A 13,158-nucleotide genomic window follows, 5' to 3' on the forward strand; every position below is an offset into this window, starting at 1 on the left:
AGTTTCATCAGCTGTAAGAGGGGGAGCGTGTTATCCTGCTGTTCATTTGCAGGCTTCAGGCATCATGCCCCCACTGCCCTCCACCCTGACACAGTGGATTCTCCTTCTAGTTACCCAGGAATCAATACCTCCATCAAATGGGCAATTCAGTGATTAAAAGTCGGAGGACTCACGACTAGAGTTCTGTTACCTGTCCCAGACTGGACAGATCCAGACCCAGTACTGGGTTTCGGGCTTGGTTTGGGTAGTTTTGTCAGTTAGAGTTCCTCTTTACTCATGCTGGTTTTGGCATTAAGGAACTGTTGATAACCAGGGTGGGAACGTACACTAACACTTTCAGGCTGCAGGTGGCTGGAATGTCCACCACACGGGGCACTTTGGCAGGTGAGCATCTGGAGGTCCTTTTTTATTGCAAAAAATATGCTTGGCTTGAAAAAAAAGGCAGCAGTGTTTGCTGATTGTCAAATGTGTGCAGCACTTTAGCCTCAGGTTAAAAAAAGTTATTTTCTTTCTGTGTATAACAATGGCACTTTCTCCACAAACACAAGAAAGAAAAAATGATATTGCAGCACTCTACAGTCAGTATTCTAGGTTTCAGTGCCTTGAGGCCTGAAACTAAAACCCATTAAAACAGCTCTTCACTTCCATTTGCATGTTATAGCAGCTGAATCAAGGTCGCAAAGGTTTTTGCTGACGGTATATTCTAAATGTTAAAGTGTGCAGTTATTTAATACTTAGAAGAAGCACCCAAATCAAAAAGGTCTGTGTTTCTTAATAATTTAGCAGATCTAGATTTGGAGTTTTTCCATTCTTCATTGCTTGTTCTATGTGGTAGACATGCTCAAACCCATGGAAACTCATAATACAACCACCACCATCGCACCGTATCTGTTTCCATGCCAGGAGCCGTGTCTCCACTAAGTGACTTCCAGAGAGGGGGTTCTCCTCTGTCACTCAGGAGAACATACTGCATTCTGGACACACGCGTGGCCAGCTGCTCCGCGTGAATATTAAAACCCACACAGAGGCTTAAAGTTGTCATATCTGCCTCCATGCAGCCAACGACAGGCCCGGTACAAGGCACCTACGGGCCTGGACTGGGCCTGAGGGTAATAGCCAATCAGGTGGCAGACGGTGGGTGGCGATGAGCAGGTGACACAGCATGGGGTTTTTGGTTTTGTTGCCAGCCGGTGGATGAAGCCTGCGAAATGTATCTGTCACTTCCACTGGCAGGACTGCCGTGTTAGCGCATCAATCAATGCCAGAGCCCAGGATGTGGACACCAGCCCAGGAACAATGTGCTCGTTAATACAAGTCTGTGTGTGTGTGTGTGTGTTTTAAGAAGAGCTCCAGCCTTCTGTTCCAACACAGACTTAAGGTTTGAGGTAACAGAGAGAGTGAGAGAGAGAGAAAGGGAAGAGCAATGTAGGGCTGTAGACAGCAAGGCAGAGGGACGGGAGGACTAACGGTTTATACATCTGCTGATCCAGGTTCAGATGGCTTCCATTTCAGACAGCAGCAGACAAATATCAACAAGAAAGCCAACAATAATCCGGAGGTGGAACGTTTAAACCACCTTGGACTGACTGATTGAGCGACCCTTCAGACTGGAAAGCACACTGGTCTGAGCTGTTTAATCTATCAGATGAGGTGTGCAGCGCTGCCAGGTCTGCATCTTCAGCTATATATCAGCCTTGGCTCTGTTTGCACCTGGCATTAATATGCATCTCATATCTGGACTGGGTTCCTTTCTGACTTACTGGACCACACTTACACTTCATATTGAAATACAGCTACCCAGTGTGCACAATAAAGAGAAATGTATTTTGTAATGTATTTATTTATCTACAGTTATCGAGAGAGTCCACTCACGACACCCTATTTATCCATACTGATGACAGCCTGTTTCATTTGTGTGTTTTCTAGTGGCCTGTGCTAAAAGATATACAGTACTTTAATTTACACAGTAGATATATTGCATAGATTGGATCCTCATTGCATTACAGTAATTGATGTTAATGTGCCAAGTGGCTCTCTGTCAACCTGTGGAGTATTCATCCGCTTTACTCCTTAATCACTTGGGGCCAGTACCATTTATGTCAATGCACTTGTAACTGCTGAACCCCATTCATTCTGAATTATAATGACCTGAAACATGAACTGCTTGAATTATCATCAAACTGCTGTAAAGCCATTAATAGCTGATACTGCCGTTTCCACAATTCTCAACTCAAAAGATAAGGAAGCAGTCAGAGAAAAGCCAATGAATCCTAGCAAAAAAACACATCGAATCCGGGAGCTCGCTCTGGCAGATGTGTCTGACACCCCTCCTCATTTATTTAAAATGGGGCGGGTCTGACACACGACACCCAAGATGGCTGCGAGAGGGAGGTCAGGCGTCAGCGAGGCAGAGTGTAGATCACATCTAACTCAGCTTATTTTGACCAAATGATTGTTGGAAGAGTGGAAAAACAAACCAAGATAGTTTTGGTGAACTGTATTTTGTTTCTGTCTTGTTCAAATGAAGTGTGTTTTCCAACGACCTGTGAGGTCAAATTACTGTTTTCAACGGAGTCTGGTGACTTTAAGGAGAGCGATGAAGTGACTGTTGATGAAGCTCTGTCTCTGTAGGGATCCTTTCCGTAATGTTGCCAGGCACTTAGCATTACAATCTGAGCCTGTCGGTGGCAAAAAGCACTTTATTGGACATACTGTGATGGACGCAGTTGCCTTCAAATACTACGCTGAAGTCACTGCAGCTTGTTTTGTGGCCACCAGCCGAGGACCAATTCCAAAACTTTTTGTTCCTGTTAGTCATTGAGACAACAAAACATAGAAGTACGTACGTATGTATGTTCACAGACATGTTGATGTCACATGTTTCGCTGCTTTGATTTTGCATGTGTGAACTGGTCTGGCGATGCCAGGCTAGCAAAATACAGAAGAGCAGCAGAATTTAGCCATGCTAAAAGAATTAGGGATGGCAAAGTCGGTCAGTCTGGTCTGTTGGTTCAATTGTTCAAATAGGATGAATGCAATTGACTTTGGTGAGCCCCTGATCACTCATTTAGTGCCACCAACAGGTCAGAATTTCCACTTGTCCAGCACTGAATACCTCCAAAAGTCATTAACAGATTTTGCTAGGTCTGAATGTAGTTTGAGATGAATGCCTAAATAGCATGCTAACATGCTAAAGTCAGCCCGTTATAATGCTTTTGGCCTAGTTACATTTGAGTTTAGAGACATTGCACCGGATTACAGGACAGGTTGTCTATACTGTCTGTAAAATGACTCCTCGTCTACTGTGATAATTACAGTGAACAAGAACTCTGTCAATGTGCTAACGTACATATGACTGTTGTTACTGAGGCAGAATTGAAAAAATGAATTTGTCCTTTAAGAGCACAGATGAACTGTGAACCTGTGGATCTTGTCACACTTGATCTGCGTCATGTCTGTTCTGTACCTTGTTTGTAACGTTGCTGTGCCAATTAGACGGGTCAGATTCCTTGTACGGTGCTTGGTGGACTTTGAAAGGGCAAACTGTAGCGTTTCCCTTTTTCCGCCGTGCTTCTTGCCAACCCAACAACTGCTCGATAATGAAAGAGGAAAAAACACACATAAATCCAGTCTAACGTGTGGGAAAGTGAGCATGGAAGGACTAAAGCACCCATGTATTCAAATTCAGTGAAGTGTGCCTCAAAATAGCCTGAGCATGCACCATAAACACCCCCAGCCAGAGTCACAATGAATGCTGCAAGCTTCTCCGCAGGACTTGATTAGGCTAGTGAAGGGATGGGGGGCGGTGGGGGCTGAAGACAGATATCAGCCACACCAAACGCTTGGGGACCCCCCCCTCCAACCCTCCACCACTACCACTCTACCCAATGACATTTTCCCCACAGGGACAGAACCAGACCAAATCACCCACACATTAACGGCGCTATTAGTCGTGTGATTAGGATGAGGGATGGTCGGATGCCTAATGAGCGAGTCTGTGTGTGTGACTGTGTGCTCCACGAGTGTGTGTGTATGTATATGTGGCCTAATGAGCACCCCTACAACGGCTTTGATTGACAAGGGGGTCAGATTACAGAGGAGGTTTGGGAGTGTCATCTGTAGAGGGATGGAAGAGATAGGGAAGGGGTTGGTCTCCCTTTCATGCACCTACATGGGGTAAACACCTGCATTCACACACACACACACACACGGCCATGTTTATATCACTTTTAGATACACTTAACATTCATTTGACAACATTTATGGAGACTTATCCTAACCATAACTGTACTACGTGCCTAACCCCAATCTCAACCTAAACCTTATGAACTAAATCTGAAATTTGTTAGTTTAGGTTGTAGGGACTTACATTTTGTCCCCACAATGTGACTGTGTAAGCAAATTTATGTCCCCACAATGGGAGTAACACCCGTCCTCACGCACACACAAACACAAACACACACGTGCATGCATCCTGGGGATCATTGCTCACTTTGCCTGCAATCTCCTCTCAGCAATTGAGGGGCTAATGGCATAATTAGGGTCTGTATTTAAACGAAAGCATTGCAGGGGGTGGAATCAAGGTAAGAATGAATGCACAGAGTGGACCGCTGGGTTGGTGTAAAAATGCTTATGATTTATTTAAACATTAATGTGTGCACTGAAAATTCAATCTGAGCTGATTAAACTCTAATGGAGACTAATGGAAGAGAAAGGGAGAGAAATACAGAACTTTTTTTGGGGGGGGTTGGGATAGCGTGTGTGTGTATGAGCGAGGGAGGGGGGGTGATGACAGATGGAGAGAGCGACTCAGGGATTTGTGTGTTTACGTCGTAATGAACAAGTGTGATAGTCTGTGAGTGTGAGTGTAGCTATGAACTACACTCCTTTAATAAAAGGCGGTGAGTTGGAAAATTGCATATAAATCTGACCGAAGTCAGACCGAAGCTGAGCGGTTGGGAAAGCCAAAACACAGTCAAGGCAGCATACAGAGTGTGGATCGGCTCATCCCTGACCTACACTGCACTGCTCTGCAGGAATTCAGTTCACCTGCATGATTAATTAATTATGGTGAGAACCATAGCAGGGGAGCTGAAATTCAATATCTTAATATAGGGTAAAACCATACAGCTAATGTCTTCTGCTGCCGAGCCCGATTAATCGTGAGAAGCAAGACGTTACTTGTTGGTCACAAGTTATTAACAGTCGGTTTTTGCATCTTTCCGATCTAAAAACCGTGACTCCTGTTTGATTTTAAGCACTCGATTAGTGTGTAAGGATACGAACACGGACCCTTTCAGGCCACGTTATGAGGCTGCATGTCAGAAGTGGACACATGTCAGTTCGATGTGTCAAAGTGGACGTGAAAGAAAAGAGACACATGAACTTTTTACTGCCACCTGTTTTCCTATTGGTTTACCAGTAGCACAAGACGTGTTTGGGTAATAAACTGAGGCAAGTATCTTCTTAATCTGGGAACAATTTGTTTGTTGATTTTTTTTTTTTCTTATTGTGTCATAAAGGTGCCTTCTCTTAAGCCTGGCTTAAAGTTTTTAGCAGTAGATAAACTGAGTGGAGCCATTTGGCCATAATGAAGAGCTACATTTCTCACAGGTCATGTGATTGTGAAGTTTTGTGACTGTACGGCAGGAAAGGTCCATTTATGTGAATCTCACTAAAGATTTAGCTTGACATTTTGGAAGACAAGCCTACTTGCTTACTTGTAGAGAGTTAAATGAGAAGATTGGCACCACTTTTGCAGCCGTATGTAAATATGAAGATACGGATAGCAGCAAGTTAGCTTAGTTTAGCATAAAGGCTGGAATTGGGGGAAACAGCCAGCTGAGAGTGGTATCAATCTTCAAGTGTATTTCCAGAAATATCACACTATTCCTTTAGTGTCAGCCAACCCACTGTTGAACACAGTGGCTGTATCTTTAGCAGTCTGGTTTTAGTACAAGATCAGAAGTGTAAGCCAAAGCATCGTGATAGCAGAGGACAGAGTGTTCTGGGATCCAGAGTCTGGTTGGAGAGCTGAAGAGTGAGAGGTCAGCAGGTCTGAACTCACTTGGCACTCGGTTGATGGCTCTTAGAGGTCTCAGCACGCGAACCGTCCTCACCGCTGAAAAACTGACGTTCTGCAGGTTGAGGGAGTACTCCAACATCCTGCAACATATGGAGAGAAAGACAGGAAATCTGCGTCAATAGAGCAGTAACAAAGCAAAGACTCTAATTACTCTGACCGCAGAACCGGCTCGATCATCTGGGAATAAAAGCACAGAAAATGTAAGGGCAGTATTATGTAGCCAATTATATATGGCATGTATTACATGCTCCACTCTCACCGGGCGAGTGGTAATTAATCCTCTAATGTCCCGAATCACATTTACATTCTTGCCTTTGGAGATGACTGCAATGCATGTGTTCTGGCAAACAACATGCTTTCATTCCAGCGCTCACTGGACTGTAACTAACAGAGCAGAAAGTTGGAAAAACACTGCCTGTGTTTGTGCTTGCATATGGAGCGTGGCACCCGCGCAATGTCTGCGTGCCCGACAAACGCACGCATGCATTCGCACGCGTCCTCGCACAATCAGCCTTCAAAGGAGCGAGCGGCGTATATGTGCATCCTCTTTGAGAGACGTCAAGTGCGGGTGAGTCACCCGTCGTAGAGAGGAGGTTGTGGCATCCACAGCACATAAAAGAGCAGCATCAGATCAGTCTTCCTCCTAACCTTGAGACGGCGCGCACACACACTCTTAACAGCCTCTCCAGCAGCTCTTCAGAGGCTCTCTCAGGCTGTGATGGGAGGTTAGAAGGACAGCGCTTGGAGGATAGAGAGGCAGAGGAATGCTTTGCAAAAACGTTTTTCTTGTTTCTTGATCAGTGTTTATCGGCATCTCTTGTCACTCTCTCTCTCTCTTTCTGTGTGTGTGTGTGTGTGTGTGGAGCAGATGCTGAGCACATGTGCAGCTTGAAGGGGCGTGCAGATGAAGGAATTCCCTCCTCGCACCAAGTCCAAGTCTGCCTGTTTGACAAATTCGCAACACATGTTGAACTGTGTGCATGTGTGTGAGTGTGTGAGTGTGTGTGTACACGCCGGTTGGTCACCTTTAGAGCAAGAAACTCCCTCAATGAATGCATGAATGTGTGTGTGTGTATGTGTTTGTGTGTGTGTGTGTGTGTGTTCTCTTTCAGCACTTTGAGGTGTCCCAGATCGAGCCTTATCTGTTTTTTTTGTTTTGTTTTTTTTGCACCAAAGCAGCACTAAAACAAGAGTACACACACATACTGTATACACACACACATACCCAGAGCTGACAGATGGCCTGAAGGCTCCAGAGTTAAACAGTTAACAGAAGAGCACAGAGATGCCCTCCCAGCACAGGCAGAGGGATGTGGCTCTAACAGTTTCTGGAGGTCCCTAAGAGCAGGTACACCAGCCGCTGTGAATGTTCTGGAATGGCCACCATGGACACTCAGGACAAAAGGACTCGGCTGGCACTTTTATGAAAGAGTAACATGCAAAAAAGCCACTTTGGGAACACAAAAAGAAAAGACCTGATACAAAAAGGCCCCATTAAAAAGTATTAGTCCCAACAGGTGAATTAAAGTTAATATCATATCCCACAGTAAATGAAAAATAGCATTAATGGAGCCCTCCACCGACATTACATTGAAAAGTCCATTTGCGGCAAGTAATCTCTTGGGGACAGGGAGGGCCGAGCAAAAAGATACTGCTGAGATGCATTATGGGAAGTGTAGGTTTTTCTGTGATTGACACATACTTGAGACTAAAAGTCAGAATATTTCAGCCTCTGCTGCGTTGATTTTGATCTCTGCCAGACCTATGTGATACCACAGAAGAAAGAAATGATTTATAACCATCTTTAAGGCTTAGGGCTAAGACAATTAACGGATTGATCGATGAGTCAATCAACATGCATTGAACAACACACAATGTGTTGATGATCTGTCAGCCGTTTAGGGTAAGTTTTGAGGGAAACGAGAGGTGAAGGTGCTGGTAGGCAGATTTTCTTACATTCACACAGACCCAAGCTAGCGCTGTTTCCTGTCTTTAAGATAAGATAATTGTCGCTGTAGCCTTATGTTTACCATATAAATAAAGTGTATTTCCCAAAATGTTGAAATACTGAGTTAACTGCTACTAACAACTACTACTGCTGCTACCCCGTATGATGTTGACAGGACAAATATGTGAGTCACTACAGATGATTCAGGTCAAAATAACAAACCCTTCCAAACAGAAAACGGCTAACACGAACACAATGTCAGGCTGAATAATGACGTGAAAGAAAATAGCATTTCAGTCTGATTCTTAGGCTCCAGGAGACAAACAATATACAATACATAACCATTATTTCAGTGCTGCACAGCCTCGTCCTTATGGGAAAATAATGGTAACATTAATACCAATGGGAAAACTTGTGTGTCAGTGCCAAAGACACGCCATAAATCCCCAGAGCAAAATAATACAAATATTAGGGTAATTTTTCATCAGACAGAGTTACATAAACAAACTTAAAAGCAGATGATGAATGATGTCTGTTGAAAAAAAAAAAAAAGAATCCATGCAAAAACACTTGCTGCCCCTGATGAGAGCCAGATGAAGTTTGGTGTGCTCAGTGAAAACTGACCCATCTCGCCTCATCTGGAATGAAGAAACAGCCGAGGAGAAATGGAGTGTGTCAAACAAACGATGGAAACGACAGGAAGTTGTGCCCTGTTTTCGTCAGAGTCCGTGCCAGTGGTGATGATGCTGATACAGCGAAGGGCAGCGGGAGGCGGACTACGAAATGAGAAGCAGGAGAGGACGGGGGAGGCCCAACCTTGGAGGGAGCTTGCGTGAGGAGAATTCCCAAACGAAAGTACACGAAGCAGGCCTACGCACCGGGGATGGAGTCAAGGACGAAAAACAGCTTCACATCATCGCATACACACTCTGATATGATACTTGTGCACATCTTAATACTGAGAGATCCTTACAAGGACAAACTGGCGGAAGAATGTAATGAGATTCATATAAGTCATGCAATAATAAGACGAAGACACACACACACAAACGCACACACACACACACCTCTGGGATTGTAAACAGCTTGCTCGTCCTCTCTTATCTCAGAGGCTGAAAGTGTGTGTGTTTGGGCCAAAGCAGCCAGAGACATGAAGGATGGTATACATACGCCATTCCAGCTACACCTTCTCTAAAACAAAGGTGGCACACACACACACACACACACACACACACACACACACACACACACGCACACACAAGACATAATGCCACCCAGAAAGACCTGTAATAGGAGAAATATGCAAGACAGCTCTGGAATGTGGAACAGTGTCCAACGTTTAACCCATCCTGTCCTCACCTAACCCTCATCTGTCTGCCTTTCTGTCTGTATCTATCTGTCTGTCCACCTTCTGTCCGTCTCAGTCAGTCCATCTGTCTTCCTGCAGCTACTGCACTGTTTTAATGCTAAACAGCCAACAGTCCTGTATCTGACAGATGAGTAAGATGGAATGGATGGCTGATAGATGGACCAAAAGGGCGAATCCGAGTGAAATCGATGGCGAGACAGATATAAAAGGAACCTCACAAGTGTAAACTGTTTCACCATTTCCCTGGCTGGGTTTTTATCTCTGTATTTTTATGCAAATCATGATGGATGGACTGAGGATGGATGAATGGAATTGACAAATTTTGATGGTGTCGCCTCAGTTTTCATGCTCGATTTGAGGCTTGGAGTTTGTTTTAACAGTGAAGAAACTATGTGATAAGTAATGTTGGAAATATATTCGCTGAGTAACTGATGAGGTGAGCTGAGGCACTCTCGCTGCACAGCAAGTTGACAAATGACTTTGGGTATGCGGCAATGTTTTCAGTGTCATGGTGGCAAATTATGTGTAAAACAGACACGATGCACATCCACCGCTATACTCATTGATCATTCTCTGTAGAGGGCTGACAATTACATGGCTATTCATACTGTTTGTCTTGCTCAGAATAACAGAACTGATGTGAGTCTGACGTACAGAGATAGGTCCAAGGTGTGTGGAGACTGGAAGCAGGGATAAACTGCTAGCCTGGCTTCATCAAAGCTGAAAGAAGTACATCTTCCTCCAACAAAAAAACTCAATCACAGTACATGTTTGCAATGTATATGAAACGACAGGGAGAAACAGCAAGCATAGCTTTGTCAAACACAGACAGACAAAAACACCTTCCAGCAACTCAAAAGCCCCACAAAGCACACTTTGCTCATGAGCATGTCTTTATTATAACTATTTAGCCTAAGTAACTGAGTATATTTTTAGCCATCCATGCTGTCTTATTGTCCTCACGCTTTATTTTACTTCAATGCAGAACTAGATCTCATTTTGAAGTGTTTTTGAGGCTATTTGACCATATTTGCATACAAAAACACTGACACCCTGGAGTGAAAGCATTCACCCGTGAAATATTGAGTCATGTCATAAAAATTGAGTAATGCATTCAGCTCCCGGTTATTTGATGTTTTAGGGAATCAAACCATTGTCTCAGAGCTGAGCTAATATTTGTCATCAGCCGTCACAGTAAAAGGGCCTCTTCACCTGTTATTATTACTTTAGACAACGACTTTGTTAATAGATTATACTGCTTAACCACTGTAGCTGCACGTTCCTCCATTTATCACTTAATATGAACAAACCAGTCATCTGTCCTCTCCTCTGGTATTCCTTTAGTCACATATTGTTTTGTCTCCATGTCACTGACAGGCAAGCTGTCACACAACATGTTCCTCAGAAGATGAATTGTGACTGATGGATAGCTCTTTGTGTGTGTGTGTGTGTGTGTTTAGGAGGTGGATTTCAGTGTGGTGTATGTTTACAGGACATGCACACAGTGCATTGTTGAAGTGCAAATGCTTCAGTGCGACAGCACACAGTTAAACAATGCTGCGTGGACAAGAACTAATGATGAAGGTCTGATAACATCAAAGCGAGAGCATGTAGTATCATTAGCGAGACGTGCGGAGAGGAAAAGCCACAGAGAACAGACAGATGGAGTGTTTTCATGCTGAATCAGATTGAGAGCCTTTCATCAGCAACACTTTCTGCCATCAACCCACTCTGCCGCTTATCTAACCCAAATGTTAACCAACTTATTCCTCACAGTCATGGCTGATTACTGAATATTGCTCCTTCTCTTGCAACAATCAGATACTGTGAGGGAATTCTCCTTCTTCTCACCCCCAAGCAGAAGAGTCAGAGGGCTTAGCTACAGAACTGCACTCTTAGATAGGGTTGGCAGTAAGAGGGTTGCTCATGGGCGCTTTAGAGTTTGCAATTCCACGGGAAATCCATACTAGACCCTGTTGTTGCACACTCTTTTCTGGTAAAGGTCTGATGGGCGATGAGATGCAGTTTGCTTCAAACCATAAAAACAAAAGAGTCAGTGAAAGCAGCACATATTAAATAAAACATTGCAGTTATAAAGTTATGTGCTTATCCCCTCCAGGAAACTCATTATTTTGTGACTGAAGCAAACTATGTCTACAAAGCAGCTTGCAAACTGTGACAGCCTTTCCTGCATATAAAATAGCACATAAAATATAATAATTCAAACCAAATGTTCTCAGGTCAAACAAAATCAAGCTCAACAAACTAGTTTTCTTGTGAATGTGCTAATGCCCGAGGACTTTCCTTCTGTTATCAAAAAATAATATGACTCTAATATGCTATTTTTTGATAACTGCTGAGCTTGGCATCCGCCGATGCCTTGGCCACTTGCAATCAATAAGAATTTTATTCAGCAAAATGCTCTTTAAATATTAACTGTCAACGTCGGCCTTGTGTTAGCGAGACTCTTCAACAACAGCAACAGCTGAAACTACTGAAAGTATTCTTCCAGCTATCATAATCACTGAATATCATAATGAGGATGTGACCTCAAAGTAATGCGCATCCTCCAGCCAATCAGAATCAAGCGGCCTCAACGGACATGGTGTCAACTTATGTAAATGCTACTGAATTCAGTGTAAAATATAAAAAAGATTACAAAATACACAATCCCATTTATCATTACATACGCTTCTGCAGAGCCTTCAAATCTGCAATAGTAGCACATCCTTCCAGGCTTCTTCTCTGAGCCTCGATACACACAGATCAGTGATCCCAAAAGCAGAGTAACAAGCAAGCGTGTCACTTTCACTGACACTGAAAGCCACAGTTCCAGTTTGATTTCCTCTTAAATCTCTTTAAACAGCGTCATCTGACTATGCAGCTGCCAAAATCCAGACGAGAGGAAGGAGGACCGAAAATGTCGATACATCTTTAATTACAAACGTGTGCTCACGGCAGTTGAGATTTACAAGCAGCAGCGAGTGCTTTAAGCAAGTGAGTTCAGTGCAGTGGCGTGGCCGAGCAGGGTGGAGAGAAAAATGCACGGTGCAGGTGAGAGACAATGAGGGAAAGAGAAAAGGTGGAGCTGAGAGGGAGGAAATGCCAGGTAGGAGCTTTAAGAATAGAATGATTCTTCATCTACTTCATCATTTCACTCTAAACTACATTCTCAGTAAAGAGACAGATAGAAGCACAACATGACACAGGTGAGTCAGTTCTGTGGCTGCATGCTTGCACTCTCAGTGTGTTCATTTTGTGTTCACAGAGAGGGTTTCCCACAGATGACTAATGAAAGCAGGGTTTCATCTGGGAACACAGGGTGAATCAGCAGAGGCTGCAGGATGCTCCTCTCTATTACTACACTCTAATTTTGGATGATAATATGGGCACCGTTTTTACATGCAAATGCATCCCTGGGAAGCTTAAAAACCTTCCGCTCACACTTCCACGCTGCACCTTTTTCATCTTTATCTTTCTACCCTCCATCTCTCCGGCATCTACTCCCTCCCTCTGATTGCTAATCTATGGCTGATCTGCTGACCCGCTTGTAGTGGGGAGATAATCTAGGTAATGGAGGAGAACCCACGTTGATAAGGACACCCAGGACATGGAAATACAGCAGTCCAGCCCTGATGCTGTACACTGCAAGCTTACCGGGGGACATGGGGAGGGAGGGGGGCTGAGGGACCTACTGCTGGACTCCTGGCAGCAGACAGGTTGTTTAATGCCCATCATTGTTCACGGATGCTGCAT

General features: G+C 43.9%; 1 protein-coding gene across 1 annotated transcript in view; it reads right to left on the reverse strand.

The window, feature by feature from the left end:
* The window catches only part of cacna1g (calcium channel, voltage-dependent, T type, alpha 1G subunit), a 229,602-nt gene that overhangs the window by 111,296 nt on the left and 105,148 nt on the right, over window positions 1-13,158 (reverse strand). The window contains exon 4 of the mRNA XM_041963433.1: window positions 6,068-6,165. Coding sequence (XP_041819367.1) covers window positions 6,068-6,165 — 98 coding nt within the window. The remainder of the gene's footprint in view (window positions 1-6,067; window positions 6,166-13,158) is intronic.

This window comes from Chelmon rostratus, chromosome 21, assembly GCF_017976325.1.
Source record: "Chelmon rostratus isolate fCheRos1 chromosome 21, fCheRos1.pri, whole genome shotgun sequence".
NCBI lineage: Eukaryota > Metazoa > Chordata > Actinopteri > Chaetodontiformes > Chaetodontidae > Chelmon > Chelmon rostratus.